The sequence below is a fragment of the Branchiostoma floridae genome, chromosome 1 (assembly GCF_000003815.2).
Source record: "Branchiostoma floridae strain S238N-H82 chromosome 1, Bfl_VNyyK, whole genome shotgun sequence".
Classification (NCBI taxonomy): domain Eukaryota; kingdom Metazoa; phylum Chordata; class Leptocardii; order Amphioxiformes; family Branchiostomatidae; genus Branchiostoma; species Branchiostoma floridae.
The window spans coordinates 23,688,696-23,705,607 of record NC_049979.1 but is presented as its reverse complement, the minus strand read 5'-3'; the positions used below and the strand labels follow the sequence as shown (position 1 = coordinate 23,705,607).

Genomic DNA, 16,912 nt, shown 5'->3' with positions numbered 1-16,912 from the left:
ATCCATGCTTCTCCAAAATGTGACAATCGGGAAATATCTATTGATACTCTTTCCTGTTTAAGTTCACGGTTGTGCAGATGAAACAGTAAAAAAAAAATCACCATTGTTCTTGATTTGCGACTCACAACTTGCCTTTATTATGAATGGTCCAAATTAAGATGTACTACATTACATTTTGAAACAAAAACAAAATTTCCAATGGGTATGAATAATTTTGTGGTATGAAGAATTATGCGTCTCGTAGTAACACCAGACCGGTGTAATAAACAAAGAAGCCTAAAGTATGTATAGTTAATTTCTATTTACCTTATATAAACTCCTAGAAAACAGATGTATTGTCCTGGTCTGTCTGTTCGTTTGGTTGCCTTGGAGTGTGTATAAGTTTGATACCGTTAATATTGGCCCGGGTCCAAGTTTGTTCCCCGGCAGAGTTGTAACCAAAAACTGACAGGATGCGAAAGTTGAGCTAGCCCCAAAAATGGAGCATGAAAAGTGTTGTTGTTTCATTTTGTGAAGAAATATGCAAATATATTTAAGACAGCATCTAATACTTTCAACTTTGGTTGTCAGTAAAAATGGGATGCTGTAAGTAACGGAACTTCCCTGATATGTTATACCAACCCCTGAGTGGACCCTTAGTTGTCTTCATTGTCGCCATTGACAGAAGAATGCCAACAAGGACGCTCATCCATTCTGAAACCGCTGACTAAACTTGGTAAAACCACACCAACCTGTACTCGTTAGAACGTATCAGTCAGTCTAGTTCTCTAAGAGCAGCGTGGGTGGCACTCATGGCCAAAATCCCCGCTTGCGGCCCTTTCAGACACCTGTAGATACAGGCTGTGACGCAGGTAGTTTGTTGGGGGTGCTGTTGTAATAGACATTCTAGTCACACATAGAGAGAAGAGTTCTTGAGGCATGAGGAATTCCCGCGTTATGGATGAGATCGGGTACTTCACACGGCCCGGACCGTCTCTGCGTAAAGCAAATTCCAATTTTGTACAGGCGACGTAAATCTGGCTATGTATGATACCAAGGAGAGTCTGGCATTCTTCCCAGTAATCATTGCAATACGCCTTCCACAATACAACATCCGTAATCATAGTCTGATGGTAGACTGTGATCATCGAGCATATGTATATAGACGTGTCATGTTGCCTTTGACCGAGTAGCAATTGCTACATTTTTTTCTTTTCTTGAATTATCAAAATACAGTGTGCAGTCCATTAAACACTCCTTGAAATTTCTGTATGACGTTAATTGTGTGATATCCAAGGAGGTTACAAAATGATCCATTTCTTTCAATTGGCTCCGTGGATAAAACTCTGGTAGACCTTTGATGCAACTGTTGGCTTCAAATATGGTGTCCGATCTTCGCCAACCTATAGAAGTGTTTTTTCTGCAAACAGTATTACAGGTTGAGGACATGATACTACCTGTTCTATGATATGATATATCTGCCAGTGCCTACGCTGAAGTTCGCCCACGCTGGCTTGATTGTAATCTGTTTTATGGTGACCTGCCCAAGCTGTCCCCAATTTTTCTTTGAATTGTCGCCATAAAACTAGTCGTTACTCGAGCAATGCACTGGCTCGCCTCCAACTTTCTGTGAGGTTTGTAAAATTAAAAGTTGTCCAACCCATGTCATCTCATAGTTTTCAAACATTCATGAGTATCAATGCCGTCATTTAATTAATTTCCCATCACGTCCATGCTGCATTCGATCATTTCAAGCTAAAGGAAAGGTAAGGACAAGAAAAGTATCTTCAGAACATACATAATTGTGAACTTCGTAGAGCAAGATAAGAATCTGCAGTCACCAACTGAATGTTAAAGTCGGAAGACATAATACAATTTCTTCATGACTAGAGGTTTTGGTCATTCTTCCCCAATTAGATTGAAGATGAGCGTCACTCTGTCATAAACTATTCACGATATGACGATAAACGCTCAAAGCTATTCACATTTCTTTTGGAAGAAATTTTGACGCTCTGTTCGCTACATAAATTCAACTATATCCTTTAAAGAGATAACACTTACAGTGTCCATATAGCTGAATGTATCAAAGAATGTTTAGACCTTAGAACCAATAGTGTAAATCACACTATAGACTTAACCTGTTGATGAATTGATACGCAACCATAAACACTCATGTACGTAATTGATTTGCACACACTTTTTTGTTTACATATGTAGTTGTAGAAGACGTTTACGAACGTCGCTGTACCATTGTTGTGTCAATCAGTCTGCCCCCAAATAATCTTGGTTGAGTCGTCTTAAAAGTGAATACTGAGCATCTAACGTTATATGGCAGAACGATAGTGAACTGTTGCTTCGCAAAATTGAACCTTCTTGGCAAAAGCAAAAGCTAACAGCAAATAAACAAGCCAATATCAATCACAGATCAACATATTTGATGCTCATAATTAGATGCTAATTATGCAAATCCATATATGATTTGAATAATTAGCATCAATAATAAAAGAGGAAATGAGTGCGTCCTATCTGATGACACAGTTAAGCTGAAATGAATGATGATTGATAAATTCATTATGATAACTTAATTGAACAGCAGTTCTGAAAAGTTATCTACTTACAAAAGAATATGTAATATGGCATGGCTCCAAGGTTATATACATGTACAGTCTTTGATTTGGTGGAATTTCTAATGTCGAAGTGGTCTCTTACAAATGTATGTACTGTGTCGTATATTTACAATGCATGCAGAGATTATCACATGTACTATTGCTGAATTTGCTTCTTTGATCAACTGAGCGGAATTGTACAGTATAGAATATGACATACCTGATGCCATACATCAAGCATATCACAACACTTGGGACTTTCAATTAAAAACTGATGTCCATCTAAGTGAGCCGCAGAATCCATCCGGCTTCACCGGAGGATTGACGGGCGTGGGCGGCAGAATCTCATTTCCAGGAATTCATCCCGTCGGCTTTACGGCATTCTTTGGGCTGCTCAGTACCAAGAGATCAGGGAGAATTCAAAATATTGAATGACGAGAGTGGAGTGTGTGTATGTATGTAACTTTAACATTAACACATGGATTACAAATTAAGACAGTCAGAGTTATCAAAACCAACATGATTAGTCAATTCTATTATATGTCTGCAGAGTCTTGGGACGAAATCATCATAAGCAATGCACAAACTACGAAACTGGTTACAACTGGAAGGTACCAGACAAAACAGGAGGAATCCAGAAGACATGTTCCATGTGTTGTCATCAGCCCAGGCATACGTAGTGTTTGAAGCCAGTTGATGCCAAGTAATCCAGGCGATCAATAGGTGTTGGGACATGTACAATTTATCTGACGGTGTTCTGATTCACATTGCTTAATGGCATCATTATGAAACCCGACAAATCTGAGCCCTCGCTGTTTCCGTTTATCAGTTCCATCGTCAGTAATGAAGAGGGTTTATGTAAAGCAATTTTGTACGCAGGCTTACCACCTACATGATTCTATATAATAGAGAGATCAATTCCGACTATGACTTACCATTGGTTGCTATGCATTAATAATCTATGCAGGAATAACTAAAAGCAAGCCTGCAATTTTGTATTGGGAGGATATTCTCGGCATGGTATCCAATGATGATACATTCTGGTAGATATGTTTGTTTTCATGTCCGATATCAGATTGGTGAAGTGTCATAGTTCTTGTTAACGTTGAGTGAAGATGGTATAACGTAAAAGTACCAGCACATTGCATCTTCCTTCGTCGTCGAAGTCCGGTGGTGGAAAGTCCCTTCCCGCGCCCCTCACCCATTAGTTTGCGGTCTCCATAAAACATCGGTCTAATGTCTCTTATGTTTACGGGGCGACAAACTGCCCTATTCAGCCAGAACTATAAATCGAATAATACGCTGTGTGGTGCGCTACTTTGTAGTTGAAACAAACTTGACTGAGCGTTTGAAAAATTTAGCAACATTCCCCGAATCCCCTCGGCCTCATGTATTCTATTATAACGTGGCAGGTGTTATGATATAATATAACGATGATACTATGACATTTCTATCTTCGCGCAGGCAAATTCTAGATCTATTCATAACACGCTTGGGCGTTCCGTGAAAGCCGTACCCACAGTCCCAGCGGAGTTCAACATTGTGGCTTTTTGTTTCCTGCAGTTGACGGGTCTACAATCCTTTGATACTCCCCAAAATTTAAACAACTGGCGGCAAAGCCTATTAGAAATTCCGTACGTGACATAGACTGTGTGTAATTTCAGCAGGCGTGATTTGGACCATGTCCAATCTACACCGTCTGTATTCACTATTGTTTTCGGTCCCAACAGACGCGTTGATTAAGACCTGGATTGCGTTATGCATGTAATAATATTGCAGACCTTTATTGCACTTTGCCACACTGGGCTAACTTGTGTACATGTACAGGTCATAACAAAACATGTTCAAAGTTGATAGATATAACATACGCTAGCTAAAATTGAATATATTCACTATGTGACTTCTCGCTTTTCAATTATGGAAGAAATAAAAGAACATATACGTTAGTTTGCAATTAAAGATTTGTCTAGTGCACACGGCATGAGAAAAACAAATTGGTTTACAATATTTAAGTGGATAAATGCTCTGCATAACGAATTAACAATTCGGCGTGCGTTGCATCACAAATCACCAAAGAAATGCGTATTACATATAGAATAAGTACGCCGGTGGGCGTAACATTATGATCGCGATGTCACTATGAGGGTTTTTGTAACGGCCATTCGACCCGAATACGAGAGTTTGATAATTGCTCTATTGGATTTTCCTGGGTTTGTCTTTTATATGTGCAGTCGATAGATAAACATTACAGCTTATCGTTTATATGCTACATGACAATAAGCCTTTCACGATCAATAAACCGTATTCCGAGAATTAATAATGGCACATTAACAAGATGTAAAGGTTATTGATGACATAGTCTGCATAGACTTTATATTTGCATAGTCGAAAAGAAGGCACTAGATGGCTAAATACCATTTAAAAAAACATCTTTGAAATGGAAAGGTCCTGGCATAATATTAACTTCTGCCGGGACGAATGTTTAACATTAACGTTATGTGATAACGCAAGAAGACGGGAGCTGGAAAATTACTTGAAATATTAAGCGAGGTTTTCTACAACAACAACAACAACAACAGTTCGGAGAACTCAGACCTCCATGAAATATCTCAGCTTTTGTGACTTGTTTTACATGGTCTCATTATTAAATATGTAGATTATGCTACCGTTAGCAATTCAGAATGGCTGTTTTCCTTACCTTAATTACATACATTGTATGTGGCACAGATCTCTCCTTTGAGCACAAACATACACACCGTATGACCCAGATTCATGTAAGGCTCTTGTGTCTTTCCAGTTGTTTATAATATACTGACTTGGTTCAAGGATTCAGTATACCACTACAGCAAGCGAGCTGGCCGATAATGCTGCAGTACTTGTAAAAGTTGCTAGGGGCCCTAAATCGCCAATTGTTCTCTCGATATGTCAATAAAAACATACATAATTCCATAGAAACCCATCAAGAGGATATTGAGTTACAAATGCGGAAATACAAACAACCCAAAAATCTATAATCGATTGATGGCCATTGAAAGTCAAGAATATAGAAGGACACATTTCCTTGTAAGTTGTATATCATATAACTGTTAACGTTTGTGATAGCGTTTGATATTGATAACACAGACACGTCCTCTCATAGTCACTTTATTGTACAGCGTTTCTGAACCCGGAAGTGGAGAAAGCAGTGTTGAGTTTTCCCGCGCTTTTTGCCAGGGGTCAACCGGAAATGACCTAAGGTGGCGCCAGCTACGAAAACAAGAGAAGTTGGAGGAATCGTGGCCGTTTTCTGTGCGGTGTGCACGACCGTTCTGTGATCCTTATAGAGTTGTTAGCGAGTAGTGATATCAAATTTAGAGTGTAGTCAACAAAGGAGTTGATAGACGTTCGCTACAGGAGCCAGTTTGCGATAGAGCTGAGTGGAAGTCTTGGAAGTTTACGAACCGGCCCGACAAAAATGGCCGAAACGACCCCATTCGTGGACGGCTGGGACTTCGTGCAAACCTTAGGCGAAGGGGCTTACGGAGAGTGAGTTTTAGCTTATGTGTCTTCTGCTACCTTAGCGTTACATAACAACTATAACATTCTAATTGGGCCATATCATGATTATTATCACGGGTGTATTTTAGAGGGGTTTGGATCTTAGCTTTATAATCTAAGCTTATCACATGATAAACTCGGAGACCAAACCGGTGCTATAAGCATTACCGTCTGTGAGCCGTGTACATTTGGTGACATATGCTTTACTCGGACATAATTATTTAGAACACAAAGTACTACTATAACACAGAGTACTAAGTACTTCTAAACAGTTTAGCAAGTTAACAGGTATTACAACTGCCTAGTGATGCAGTGTCGAAGTCACAGATTACCATGTAAGTTACACAGTCTATACAAAATACAGGGACACTAGCATGTACACATACCTGAGTCCAGGGCCATGAACTGACAGATCAGTCCAGCACTATCTCTAAGCTCAACTCAGGAGACAATGAACCATTGGCCACTCTCATGATCACTGGCCAATCAGGTATTACATATGTAAGCCATACCTCCCATATGGTCTAAGCTCATGAATATTCTGAACATCACTTGGTTGGCAAAAATCACAGTTGTTAGTACTAGTAAGTTACACCTTCCGTTACTAGTAGTAACGGAAGGTGTACCGTTACTAGTAGTAACGGAAGGTGTCGTAACTTCGGCATACCCGCAACTCCTCAAAGAGACTTCTATCAGGATGAATGGCTGCATTTGCCTTGCAAAGCAAAAGTGGTATCCAAATCCATGTTCAACACATGGCCTTCCAATACGTTCTACTAGTACTTACTAAAAGCACAAATCTAGAAATTTCACCTTTTTGAATATAAGTCCATGAAAACTAACTTTGACAGGATAACCCATCCTCCTACGGAGGGACATCCAACGGCAAAAACATCCAGACAGGCGGTTTTGCCCTTGGATGCCCCTGCGCTCCCTGCGTAGGAAAATGGGATAACTCTTCTCCTAAATGGTCCAACAGACCAATTCATATAGCTCTCTGACCTTTGACCTTTAAAAATCAACCTTATCACACCACTTGGAACTACTTCCCCAAGTGGACTCCCATTGCTTTCCAGAGAGTTTTGTTGACAAAGACAGTTAAAGCCCCATTCAATATAAACATTGACGCGAAAAGAAGCAGATAGCAGACGACATAATTTTGTGACACCTGTTAACTCAATATATTGTAACGTTAACTGTTACACATGGAATATTTGTGTTTGCTTTTTGCAATGTTATAAGGAATTAACTTGTAAGTTGTCTGGTAACAGGGTGAAACTGGCTGTGAACAGGGTGACTGAGGAGGCTGTGGCTGTCAAGATTCTAGATGGAGACAAAGTCAATGGAGCATCGGAAAATATCAGAAAAGAGGTTTGGACTGGAATCGTTTATTAAATTTTTGAACTGGAAAATGATGATATTATACATTTGTACTAGTAACACCAATCTCCACCCTCACCCTTTTTTTGCTTAGGGAATATAGAAAAATAATATTCTCAAATTACTTGTATTTTGCACGATTACTACATGATAGGAACTGTTTGTGTAACAAAATATCCCTTGTATAGATATTTGGGCTTTTTCCATACAGGTTGTAGCTGAATATGTCCACTACATAACACAGTTTGCATAAGCTGGTCCAAAGTTTTGATTGCTCATGTGAAGTGTGATGCATTGTGGGTAATGTTTCCAAGATGAAGGCACCTGGTAATGAGAGTATCTGAGACATAAAACACATTGATGTATCAAGCATGGTCTACAAATATTATTGGTAAGAACTGTTTATAAGTTAGGGACTTTCACTATGACACTTTCACTTCCCCTTGTGCATGCACATTTTTATGTGTGAACTGTCTTATTAGATAGAAATGCACCAATACATTACTTCCCCCACAGTTGTGTATACACAAGATGATGACCAACAGTCACATCATCAGGTTTTACGGGCATCGCAAGGACGGCACTCTCAACTACCTCTTTTTGGAGTACGCCAGTGGTGGCGAGTTGTTTGACAGAATAGGTTGGTTGGTTTTATCCCTTTTCAAAACGTTATTCTTCAGCTTTATTGACACTAAAGCTTAGAACCACTTGATAAACTACACTAAGTATGAGATACAGAATAAAATACTGGAAGTCCTTCAAAGATATCTGTCTGATGATAAAATAAAACTTTTATTATACATGTACTAGTAATAGAATACATTTATGGAGTTTCTTATATTGCAATACCCATGAAAGTATTACAGGCAGTCTTCTTCACAAAGCCTCCATAATACCATTATGTACTGTAAAACAAGTGGTAACTCTGACTAATGACAAATTATGTGTTTTATTAACTCCAGAGCCTGATCAGGGAATGGCTCAGGCTCAGGCGCAGAGGTACTTCAGACAGCTGATAGCAGGAGTGGTACGTCACATCCATTTAAACTTCTCCCTACTGACATGCATGTCATTTAATGGGTAAATTTTGGGCCAATGGTTCAGATTAGTAGATTTGTTATGTACATTCCCTAGAGGGCAATTGAAACTTTTAAAACTATGTCCAAGCATGTACTGACTAATTCTGTAACCAAATGGCTGCTTCAGTGTGCTATAGGTTAACCCTACCCTGCAGTGCTAATGAACCTCCCCTTATCTGTCTGACAATGTCAGTGTGTCATCCTCACTGCCGTGATAACAGACACATACACTTACCTTGTGCTGCATTAGACAAGCTCTAGTTGGGGAGAAAGGTCATTAATTTGTATTCCTCCCATGGATCTAACAACCGTATATGTGGCAGTTGGCTAGCCTCCTTCACCGGCCTCTCTGGGAAGCTTGGCAATTTTTTTTTGGGGGGGGGGGGGGGGCGGTATGTCGATTCGCGATTTTTAACCGGGAATATGCCGGGAAAGGAATATATGCCCGGAAAGGAATATACACCGGAAAGCTTGTACGGGCTAGGCGAAATCGGCTTCCCAGTAGGCCTGCTACTCTTCGGTATCTACAAACGCAATAATGATTAAGAATGCCTTTCAGACGGCCAATTAATGTATTCGCGAGAAGTTATTCACACTGCCGCGAGAAGTAATTCACACTTCAACGTTAATAGTGCACGGCCACCCCGAAGCGTGCCACAAACCTACGTAACGTTACCGGAAACCGTGCACACGCTGCCTGCCTTTGTCACTTCCAGAGTTACAATAATTGATACAACAGTTTGAATAATTGATACACGTGCAAAACTTACATTTAAGATCAGTGTAAAACATTTTTTCCAGTGGGTTTAAAACATACTTTCATACACCATCGATGATCCGACCGGCAATCTGAATGGGGAGGGGGGCGAGAGCCGTAAAAAGTCTAAAAGACGGTCGCTCGATCTCGAAAAATACAAAAAACGATTTCCCACACGTAGTGCAAACAAGCCTTGCCTGATCAGCAACAAGGGCATGAAGTGGCGAGATGACGATGACCATGGTGAGTTCTCTGGCAATCGACGGCAAAATCTGATAGCAGAGCGACTTGCCTTGGCCTGTAGCAAGGCCAACAAAACAATCATTGCCTTCGCAGACCACAGCAATGGCCAGGGATAGTCCTTCCCTCAACTCGGGGAAGCTCTTTCGTACATGATGGGAAGTTTCAGCGGAGTTCTTCTACGGTAAGTACTCGTTTTCAAATGAGCCGTGTTTTGAAATGCGTGACCCGACGACCGTTACAAAGTTACGGGTCATCGCGCAACGGGGTGTGTGCCGGGCTGCCAGTGCTGGACGCGTTTATGACGGGAAGTTCGCACATGCATACCAAATGGTGATAAGTGTTTTTTAATAGGGCTTTGTAGATACCGAAGAGTAGCAGGCCTACTGGGAAGCCGATTTCGGCTAGCCCGTACAAGCTTTCCGGTGTATATTCCTTTCCGGGCATATATTCCTTTCCCGGCATATTCCCGGTTAAAAATCGCGAATCGACATACCGCACCCCCCCCCCCCCCCAAAAAAAAAAATTGCCAAGCTTCCCAGAGAGGCCGGTGAAGGAGGCTAGCAGTTGGCCAACTTGGCAATTTGACAATATAGTGTTACACCTTTGAAAGTTTGATATAGAATCACTGCAGATAGGATAGTTTTTAACAAAAGGCGCAGAGACATGCATAACTTTTTCTAATGCCTCCATTTCTGTATTAGTCCTAATGAGGTGTTAAGAAACGAGTCATTAGTTGCATCAGTTTAGCAGGTTCTTGGGTCCCATTTAACCTCATCACTATGATGAATCACTTTTAACACAAGTATGAAGTGTATTGGTACTGACATTTACTGAGGGGCACAGTAAAGGGAGAAGTTACGCATGTCTTCTTGGGCCAGTTAAGTTGCAATGGTACTTTAGTAGGAGCTGGCTTGAGGTTCACATTTCTGATAGACCAATGGACCAATTTATAGCGTACCACATACTATATTCTAAGAATGTAAATCTCTGTAATACTCTTCCAATATGTGTTAACAGGAATATCTACATACCAAGGGAGTGGCACACAGAGATATAAAACCTGAAAACCTCCTGTTGGATGACAATGGTAAGTATACATCATTTATTTTCCTGCTATCACCAAAGAGTCAATTGGTGAGGTAGAACTTAAGAAGGGAAGAGAAGGTTTTTAAAGTGTTTTAAATGCACTGTTGAAACAGTTCTGTGATACAGCACTAATATATTGGAAATGCGTATTTTTGGGAGTGTCATTAATTTGCAATGGAGAAGTCACTACAAAAAAAGAAAACAAGAATAAAAGCACCAACATTTCAAGATTGACAATAATGTCATACTGATGTCAAGTGTACTACAGTAGTTTTTTTTTTATACATACTAAAAAAACTTGAGTCTTGTGACGCATGGTTATGATTGCCTGTATACTTTTTTCTGTACGTTTTCAGATAACCTGAAGATTTCAGACTTCGGGCTGTCGACGGTGTTCCGTCACCAGGGGAAGGAAAGGGTGATGAACAAGTGCTGCGGAACTCCTCCATACGTGGCACCTGAGGTGATGAGGAAGGAGGAGTACAGGGCAGAGCCTGCAGACATCTGGTCATGTGGGATAGTGCTGGTCGCCATGATGGCAGGAGGTGACTTGTTCGCCACTCTACAACCCTTGTCCCAAAGCGTGATGTAGCTAGCCTAGCACTATTCTATCGCTACTTCCATGGTAAATGCTCGGCAGAACTTCACTCATCTGTGCCTCCAATACGAACCTTCACTGCAAGAACCCGTTTAGCCACTTCCACGGAGGCAAATCATCCTTTTTTCCCCCACAATCCTCCTAACAGGAGGAAGTTCCATGCTCAGAGCTTTTTTCCTAGAACAACATCGCTATGGAATAAGCTTCCACGGACCTGCTTCCCCATGGGGTACAATCTGAAACTGTTTAAGTCAATGGTTAACAGACATCTTTCTTCACAATACAGAATTGTAACCCAAAACGCCCGAGTGGCTCCACGAGCCTTGATTTGCGGTGAACTCTAAGTAAATGAAAAAAAAAGGTCACTCACTGTCTGGATTATCGTCTGTTGTTCCCACTCGGGCAAAGGTTAGGCGTACTTGCACACAGATGTGGGGATTGATGGCAGCTGGCCAGCAGCCTCTTCAGGATTGACACTGTGTAGGTTGAGGAGATGAAGATATTCCCTTATGTTATCAGTCCATCTCTTACGGGTCATAGACTTGGGTTCTTTCCCTCTTATGTCATTATGGTGATCTTTCTGGGCCACTGCTCTTCTTCCATTCTGTCAGTAGTGCATACATCCCTTTAGGGTCTTTTGATTAGGCCTTGTTGAATCTAAAGGTTCTGGGTTTGTGTAGCGCCATCGCACTTTACACCTACAATGTATTTCCTAACTGAAAATAAGTCCTACCCCGGTAGCTTCAGTTAAGGATATTCTCTCAAAAAGAATATAAACCAGAAGTCCATATTTGATGAGAGCCACACCTCATGCGCGTCAATGATCCCATCACACCTATCTAAAAGAAGTAAGGGCCCAGTGTTAATGGATTAATCATTAACCTTACTATTTTGTCTCGATGTTGACATCTTGAAAATGTGACAGTCACCTGTTATGTCAATCCTTCCACAAAATTCATCAGTTAGATGAATGAACTGTCCATAACCATATAAACATTGAAACAAATCACATTTTGAAACCTATCAAGAGGTGTACCTATGAATTGCGACCACTCATACCCCATACAGACAGCTTCAAATTGCACCTGCACCCAAATTAGTTCAGCTAGAGCACCATTTACGTAAAAGCAGTTTTGAAATGTACGTCCACTCAACTAGATGTGTTGTCCCCACAGAGTTACCCTGGGACGAGCCCACCTACACATGCAGGGAGTACTGTGATTGGCTAGACAAGAAGTACCAGCTGACACCGTGGAACAAGATAGATACTGTACCTCTAGGTAAGCTTACATGTAAACATGTATATGTGATCGTTACTATCTAGATAGATACTGTACCTCTAGGTAAGCATACATGTAAACATGTATATGTGATCGTTACTATCTAGATAGATACTGTACCTCTAGGTAAGCTTTGCCTTTGAATTACACGTACGCATGTATATGTGCTCTTTGCTATCTATATAGATACAGTACCTTTATACTAGGTATGAATGCTGAACCAGTGAGTATAAACATGTCCATCCAAACTTGTAACTCCAGGCTTTGCCTTTATATAGTGTATGTGTGCACATAACTATCAAGGGCAGTTAAACAACAAATCTGAAAAAAAGTAAAAACATTAAATTTTGCCTTCTCTGAAATAGAATAATTGACTGTAACACAGATCTCTGTAGATCCTTTCAAATAGGATGTCACGCTATCTTTGATAGCAGGGTTCTAGCCAGCATCTGTTTTTCCGTCAATGGACGGAAATTTACTGCGTGTGATGGAAAAAGTTTAAAACCAATCCGTCAACCTTGACGGACATAAATCTGATAAAAGCTCCGTAGTGTAAGCTACAGGCAGCTTGGGGACGCTGTCCGCGGCCATAAAAGCCACACGTTTGTCTTGCTATTGTTATGATTGTTGACAATGTGTGTCGGTGCCCTTTCGCATACGATAATCTCATAAAAAACGTTTTTCAAGGTCTCAGTTCAGTCTTTCTAACTCCTGGAATAGTGTTTTCGCAACAATGGGAATTGGCTGACGTAAAAAAAATTTCAAGCTGGCTAGAGCCCTGTTTGATAGTGATCTGATTATTTAGAAATATCTAGTAATTCTTGATATTCTGTCCCACAGCGCTTTTGAAAAAGATTTTAGAAGACAAGCCTGGGAAGAGATGGACCATAGCTCAGATAAAGAAAGACAGGTGGTACTGTAAAACCTTCTCAAAGTCAAAAGGTAAGCATGATATAACTGTGTGATAATGGTCACTGGCAGAGATACTCCCAGATCAAAACTATGCTTAAGACTGTAGCTCAAAATCTAAACAAGATGGTCTCTAATGGACACTAGTCTTACTTGGGATGTTTTTGAGCAAGGATCCTAAGGCTATTTGATGGATGATGTTCTGTAGCATGAAAGCTTCAATCCGAATCCCATGTTTTTTTTATCTATGGTAATTGATATGTGCGATTAAGTTGGGTAGGCTCCTTTACACCTGAACCCCATCCACCATAGGCAATAGGATCCCGTTAATGAAGACAGATCGTACCTGCCAGTCTTTTCTGGGGCAGTCTTCAGGGTAATCATGTACTGGATGATTAGAGCACTGAATGTGTTGTGTACATAATGTATGGTACTCAGACTGATCTCTCGTTAATCTTGTGTTGACTGATGATAGGACGGCTGCTGTCAGCCTCCCCCACCACCTCCCCAGCTGGGCCCTTCAGCAAGAGGATCTGTTCTGGCATTGATCTGTCACCACCCATGGCCAGGTATAACATGATGGACACCTTTGTATCATCACAGATCTACAGTTAACACATGAAATCATTCATAAATTTGTCATTTTGCTCAAGAATGAACTGTAGTACTGTACAGTGGACTTGACCATTTCTAAAAATTCATTTAGTTGTCAGATGTAAAGCAAGAACATCTGTAGGATGATTTCGTTTTCAAAATCAAAAATTTTAACGAGAAAGGGTACAAGTTGATGATTTTTGACATGTCATCTTTTCTAAGAGCAAAGTTCCTGTGAACCATGAAATTACCAAACGCTATTGTATAATTGTACCCAACTTGTATGATCATAATCACATGACAGAAATAATTTTGTTTTTAATTGTACAAGTTATACAATGCTAAGTCTGTGCATTGTAGAAGATCTTGCTAGATACAGCTATATTGTTGTATGGAGTAACTTAATGGAGGGTGGTTCCTTTTGGTGGCCAAAGCTGATAAAGAAAAGCAGAAAGAGAAACTTTCATACTCTATTCATACAGGTATGATTCGAGTGAGCGTTACGCCAGCTCCCAACCAGAACTTCGGCGCGAAAACACATCATCATCGGAGCTGAGCCAGTCGTCCATGGAAGAGCTGGTCCAGGGAGTGAGCTTCTCCCAGCCTGCTGCTCCAGACGACATGTTCCTGGCCAGTCAGACACAGGCTTCACAGTCATCACAGGTCAGTCAGACACGGTCATCACAGGTCAGTCAGACACGGTCATCACAGGTCTGTCAGTCACAGGCTTCACAGTCATCACAGGTCAGTCAGACAGACTTCACAGTCATCACAGGTCAGTCACACACGTACAGGCTTCACAGTCATCACAGGTCAGTCACACACAGGCTTCACAATCATCAGCCTGTTGGGGCTCATTTCAGCAATATTTTCCAACTACAGCCAGAACAGTATATTTTGAAGTTGGGACTCAGAGAGTAGTCTGTCGTTCTTCTTAAGACTAATTATTGATGCATCTACAGGACCTGTGAAAAAATTTAACTTGACAGAAAGAAATAGACATGGCTACCATTCATTGAGCTGTTGTGTCATACCAAAGGGTGGATACATCAGCTGTGCTGATGCAAGCTTTTGTGAAGTACATAAGGTATAATTATGTTGTACCAACTGGTGTATAACTGTATTCATCATGTCCTGTTTGTCCAGACTCCACTGCAGCGCCTTGTGAAGAGAATGACTCGGTTTGTTACCAAGTGTGAGACAGAGAAGGCCCTGGCTGAACTGAAGGCGGTAGTGGATAAGCTGGGCCTCTCCTGGAAGAAAGTCCATGCAAACCAGGTACAGAAGCACTACACACGGCATACATGGGTTTCTGAATTTTCAATGTTAAGTATTTGTACAGTACTCAACTTTTCACAAGCCATCAAAAGTGCCATCTGTTCTATTCACAATTCCAATGATATCTGTTCCAGATTTCAGTGAGCACGACAGACAAGCGAGGATCCCAGCTCATCTTCAAAGTGTTCCTGTATGACATGAACGGGTACAGGCTGGTGGACTTCAGGCTCTCCAAGGTCAGATTGGCAACAAAGTCTTTAACCTTGTAGTGTCTGTACTCCTGTGATGTCCATACTCCCTACTCCCTCTAGGATCCGTACCCCATGGACTTTCCACACCCTGGTAGTGTCTGTACTGTCAATGACTCTGTAGTGTACGTACTTCCTGAAGTACCCGTACCCCTTTCGTATTCATATACCCAGTAGTCTCAGTAACCAGTCCTACCCATTCCCATTGTACTCTGCATACTGTGGTGTAGGTACCCCTCTAGGTTCCATTTTCCCTATACTGTCACCCGTGATTTCCATACCCAGTGTAGTGTCCTTGCCCCTCGTCTGTCTGTAGTGTCTGTTCCCTCTGTGGTGCCATACATGTACCTACAGTACTGTGACCAGCACAGCTGGAGTATCATGCTAAATTTTTACCTGTTTTTCTTCCACACAGGGAGATGGGTTGGAGTTCAAGCGGTTGTTTGTGCGGATTAAGAAGAAAATGTCGGCTGTCATCAGCAAGGCACCTGCACTCCTACCCATCAACATGCCTGATACAGCTCTGTAGGTGGCAGTTGTCACGGCATCAGACCTTTTGTAACTTCTTTGTTGAAGACACTAGTTATGTATACATAAGTACCAGTAGATTGTAGTATTACGTTCTTAAGATATTGTTATATCATATTATATACATACCAGATACCTTCTGTTAAGCAGCCAACAATGTAAACTGTGTCCTCCTGTCAGTGACATGACTACGCACTAAGAGATGTTATTCTTAATTATGAGAAATATGTGATTTGTTGGATCTACAGGTTACAAAAAAAGATATTCATAATTTAAAAATCAAAAAGAAAGAATCAGGTCTACTGTTCTTCTCAAATCTGCTAGTATAATATTATACAGACCTTTTCAATCATGTTATTATCTGTAACTGCGAACTTAAGATACACTCTTATGTTCAACTTTAGTTATGGAATATTGCATGCATAACTGTACCAAAAGTAAGACACTTTGCAATATCAAATCTTCAACTCTTTATTCATTAAACATGTAAAAATTAAGTATTTTACAGCAGTGCATTGAGCACATCTCATGTCAAACAAGATAACCAATTGGTCAATACAGAATTACGTAATAATCAAACAACAGGTACATGAAGCTACTCTGTACTGGTACATGTAGCAACAATTGACGAGTCAAGGAGCCCTATAAAATGATCCAATCTCACTGTAAAAAATATGTACAAGTACACAGAAACACCATTCCTACATTTGCCTAGCAATACATACAAATGTAAGATTAAGTTTGCGAGATAGCTGACCCTTGTATCAGACATATACAAAGGAGATTGAGGGTCGAGAGTTTGTTTAATTG

The 16,912-nt window shown here is 40.7% G+C and overlaps 1 protein-coding gene across 1 annotated transcript; it reads left to right on the top strand.

Moving 5' to 3' along the window:
• Positions 1 to 5,801: 5,801 nt before the first annotated feature.
• On the top strand, positions 5,802 to 16,775 carry LOC118416821 (serine/threonine-protein kinase Chk1-like). The gene is made up of 13 exons (XM_035822087.1): positions 5,802 to 6,110; positions 7,394 to 7,493; positions 8,019 to 8,142; positions 8,465 to 8,529; positions 10,599 to 10,668; positions 11,024 to 11,212; positions 12,441 to 12,545; positions 13,386 to 13,487; positions 13,930 to 14,023; positions 14,531 to 14,711; positions 15,195 to 15,326; positions 15,461 to 15,562; positions 15,990 to 16,775. The coding sequence occupies exons 1-13, from the start codon at positions 6,040 to 6,042 to the stop codon at positions 16,101 to 16,103; spliced, it is 1,449 nt and encodes a 482-aa protein (XP_035677980.1). The 5' UTR covers positions 5,802 to 6,039; the 3' UTR covers positions 16,104 to 16,775.
• Positions 16,776 to 16,912: the final 137 nt, after the last annotated feature.

Bases quoted from the DNA above. Each gene is read 5' to 3' on its own strand.
- LOC118416821 (XM_035822087.1), top strand. From the start codon at position 6,040: ATGGCCGAAACGACCCCATTCGTGGACGGCTGGGACTTCGTGCAAACC. The intron at 10,669-11,023 runs GTAAGTATACAT...GTACGTTTTCAG, and splicing joins CCTCCTGTTGGATGACAATG to ATAACCTGAAGATTTCAGAC. The intron at 14,712-15,194 runs GTCAGTCAGACA...CTGTTTGTCCAG, and splicing joins AGGCTTCACAGTCATCACAG to ACTCCACTGCAGCGCCTTGT.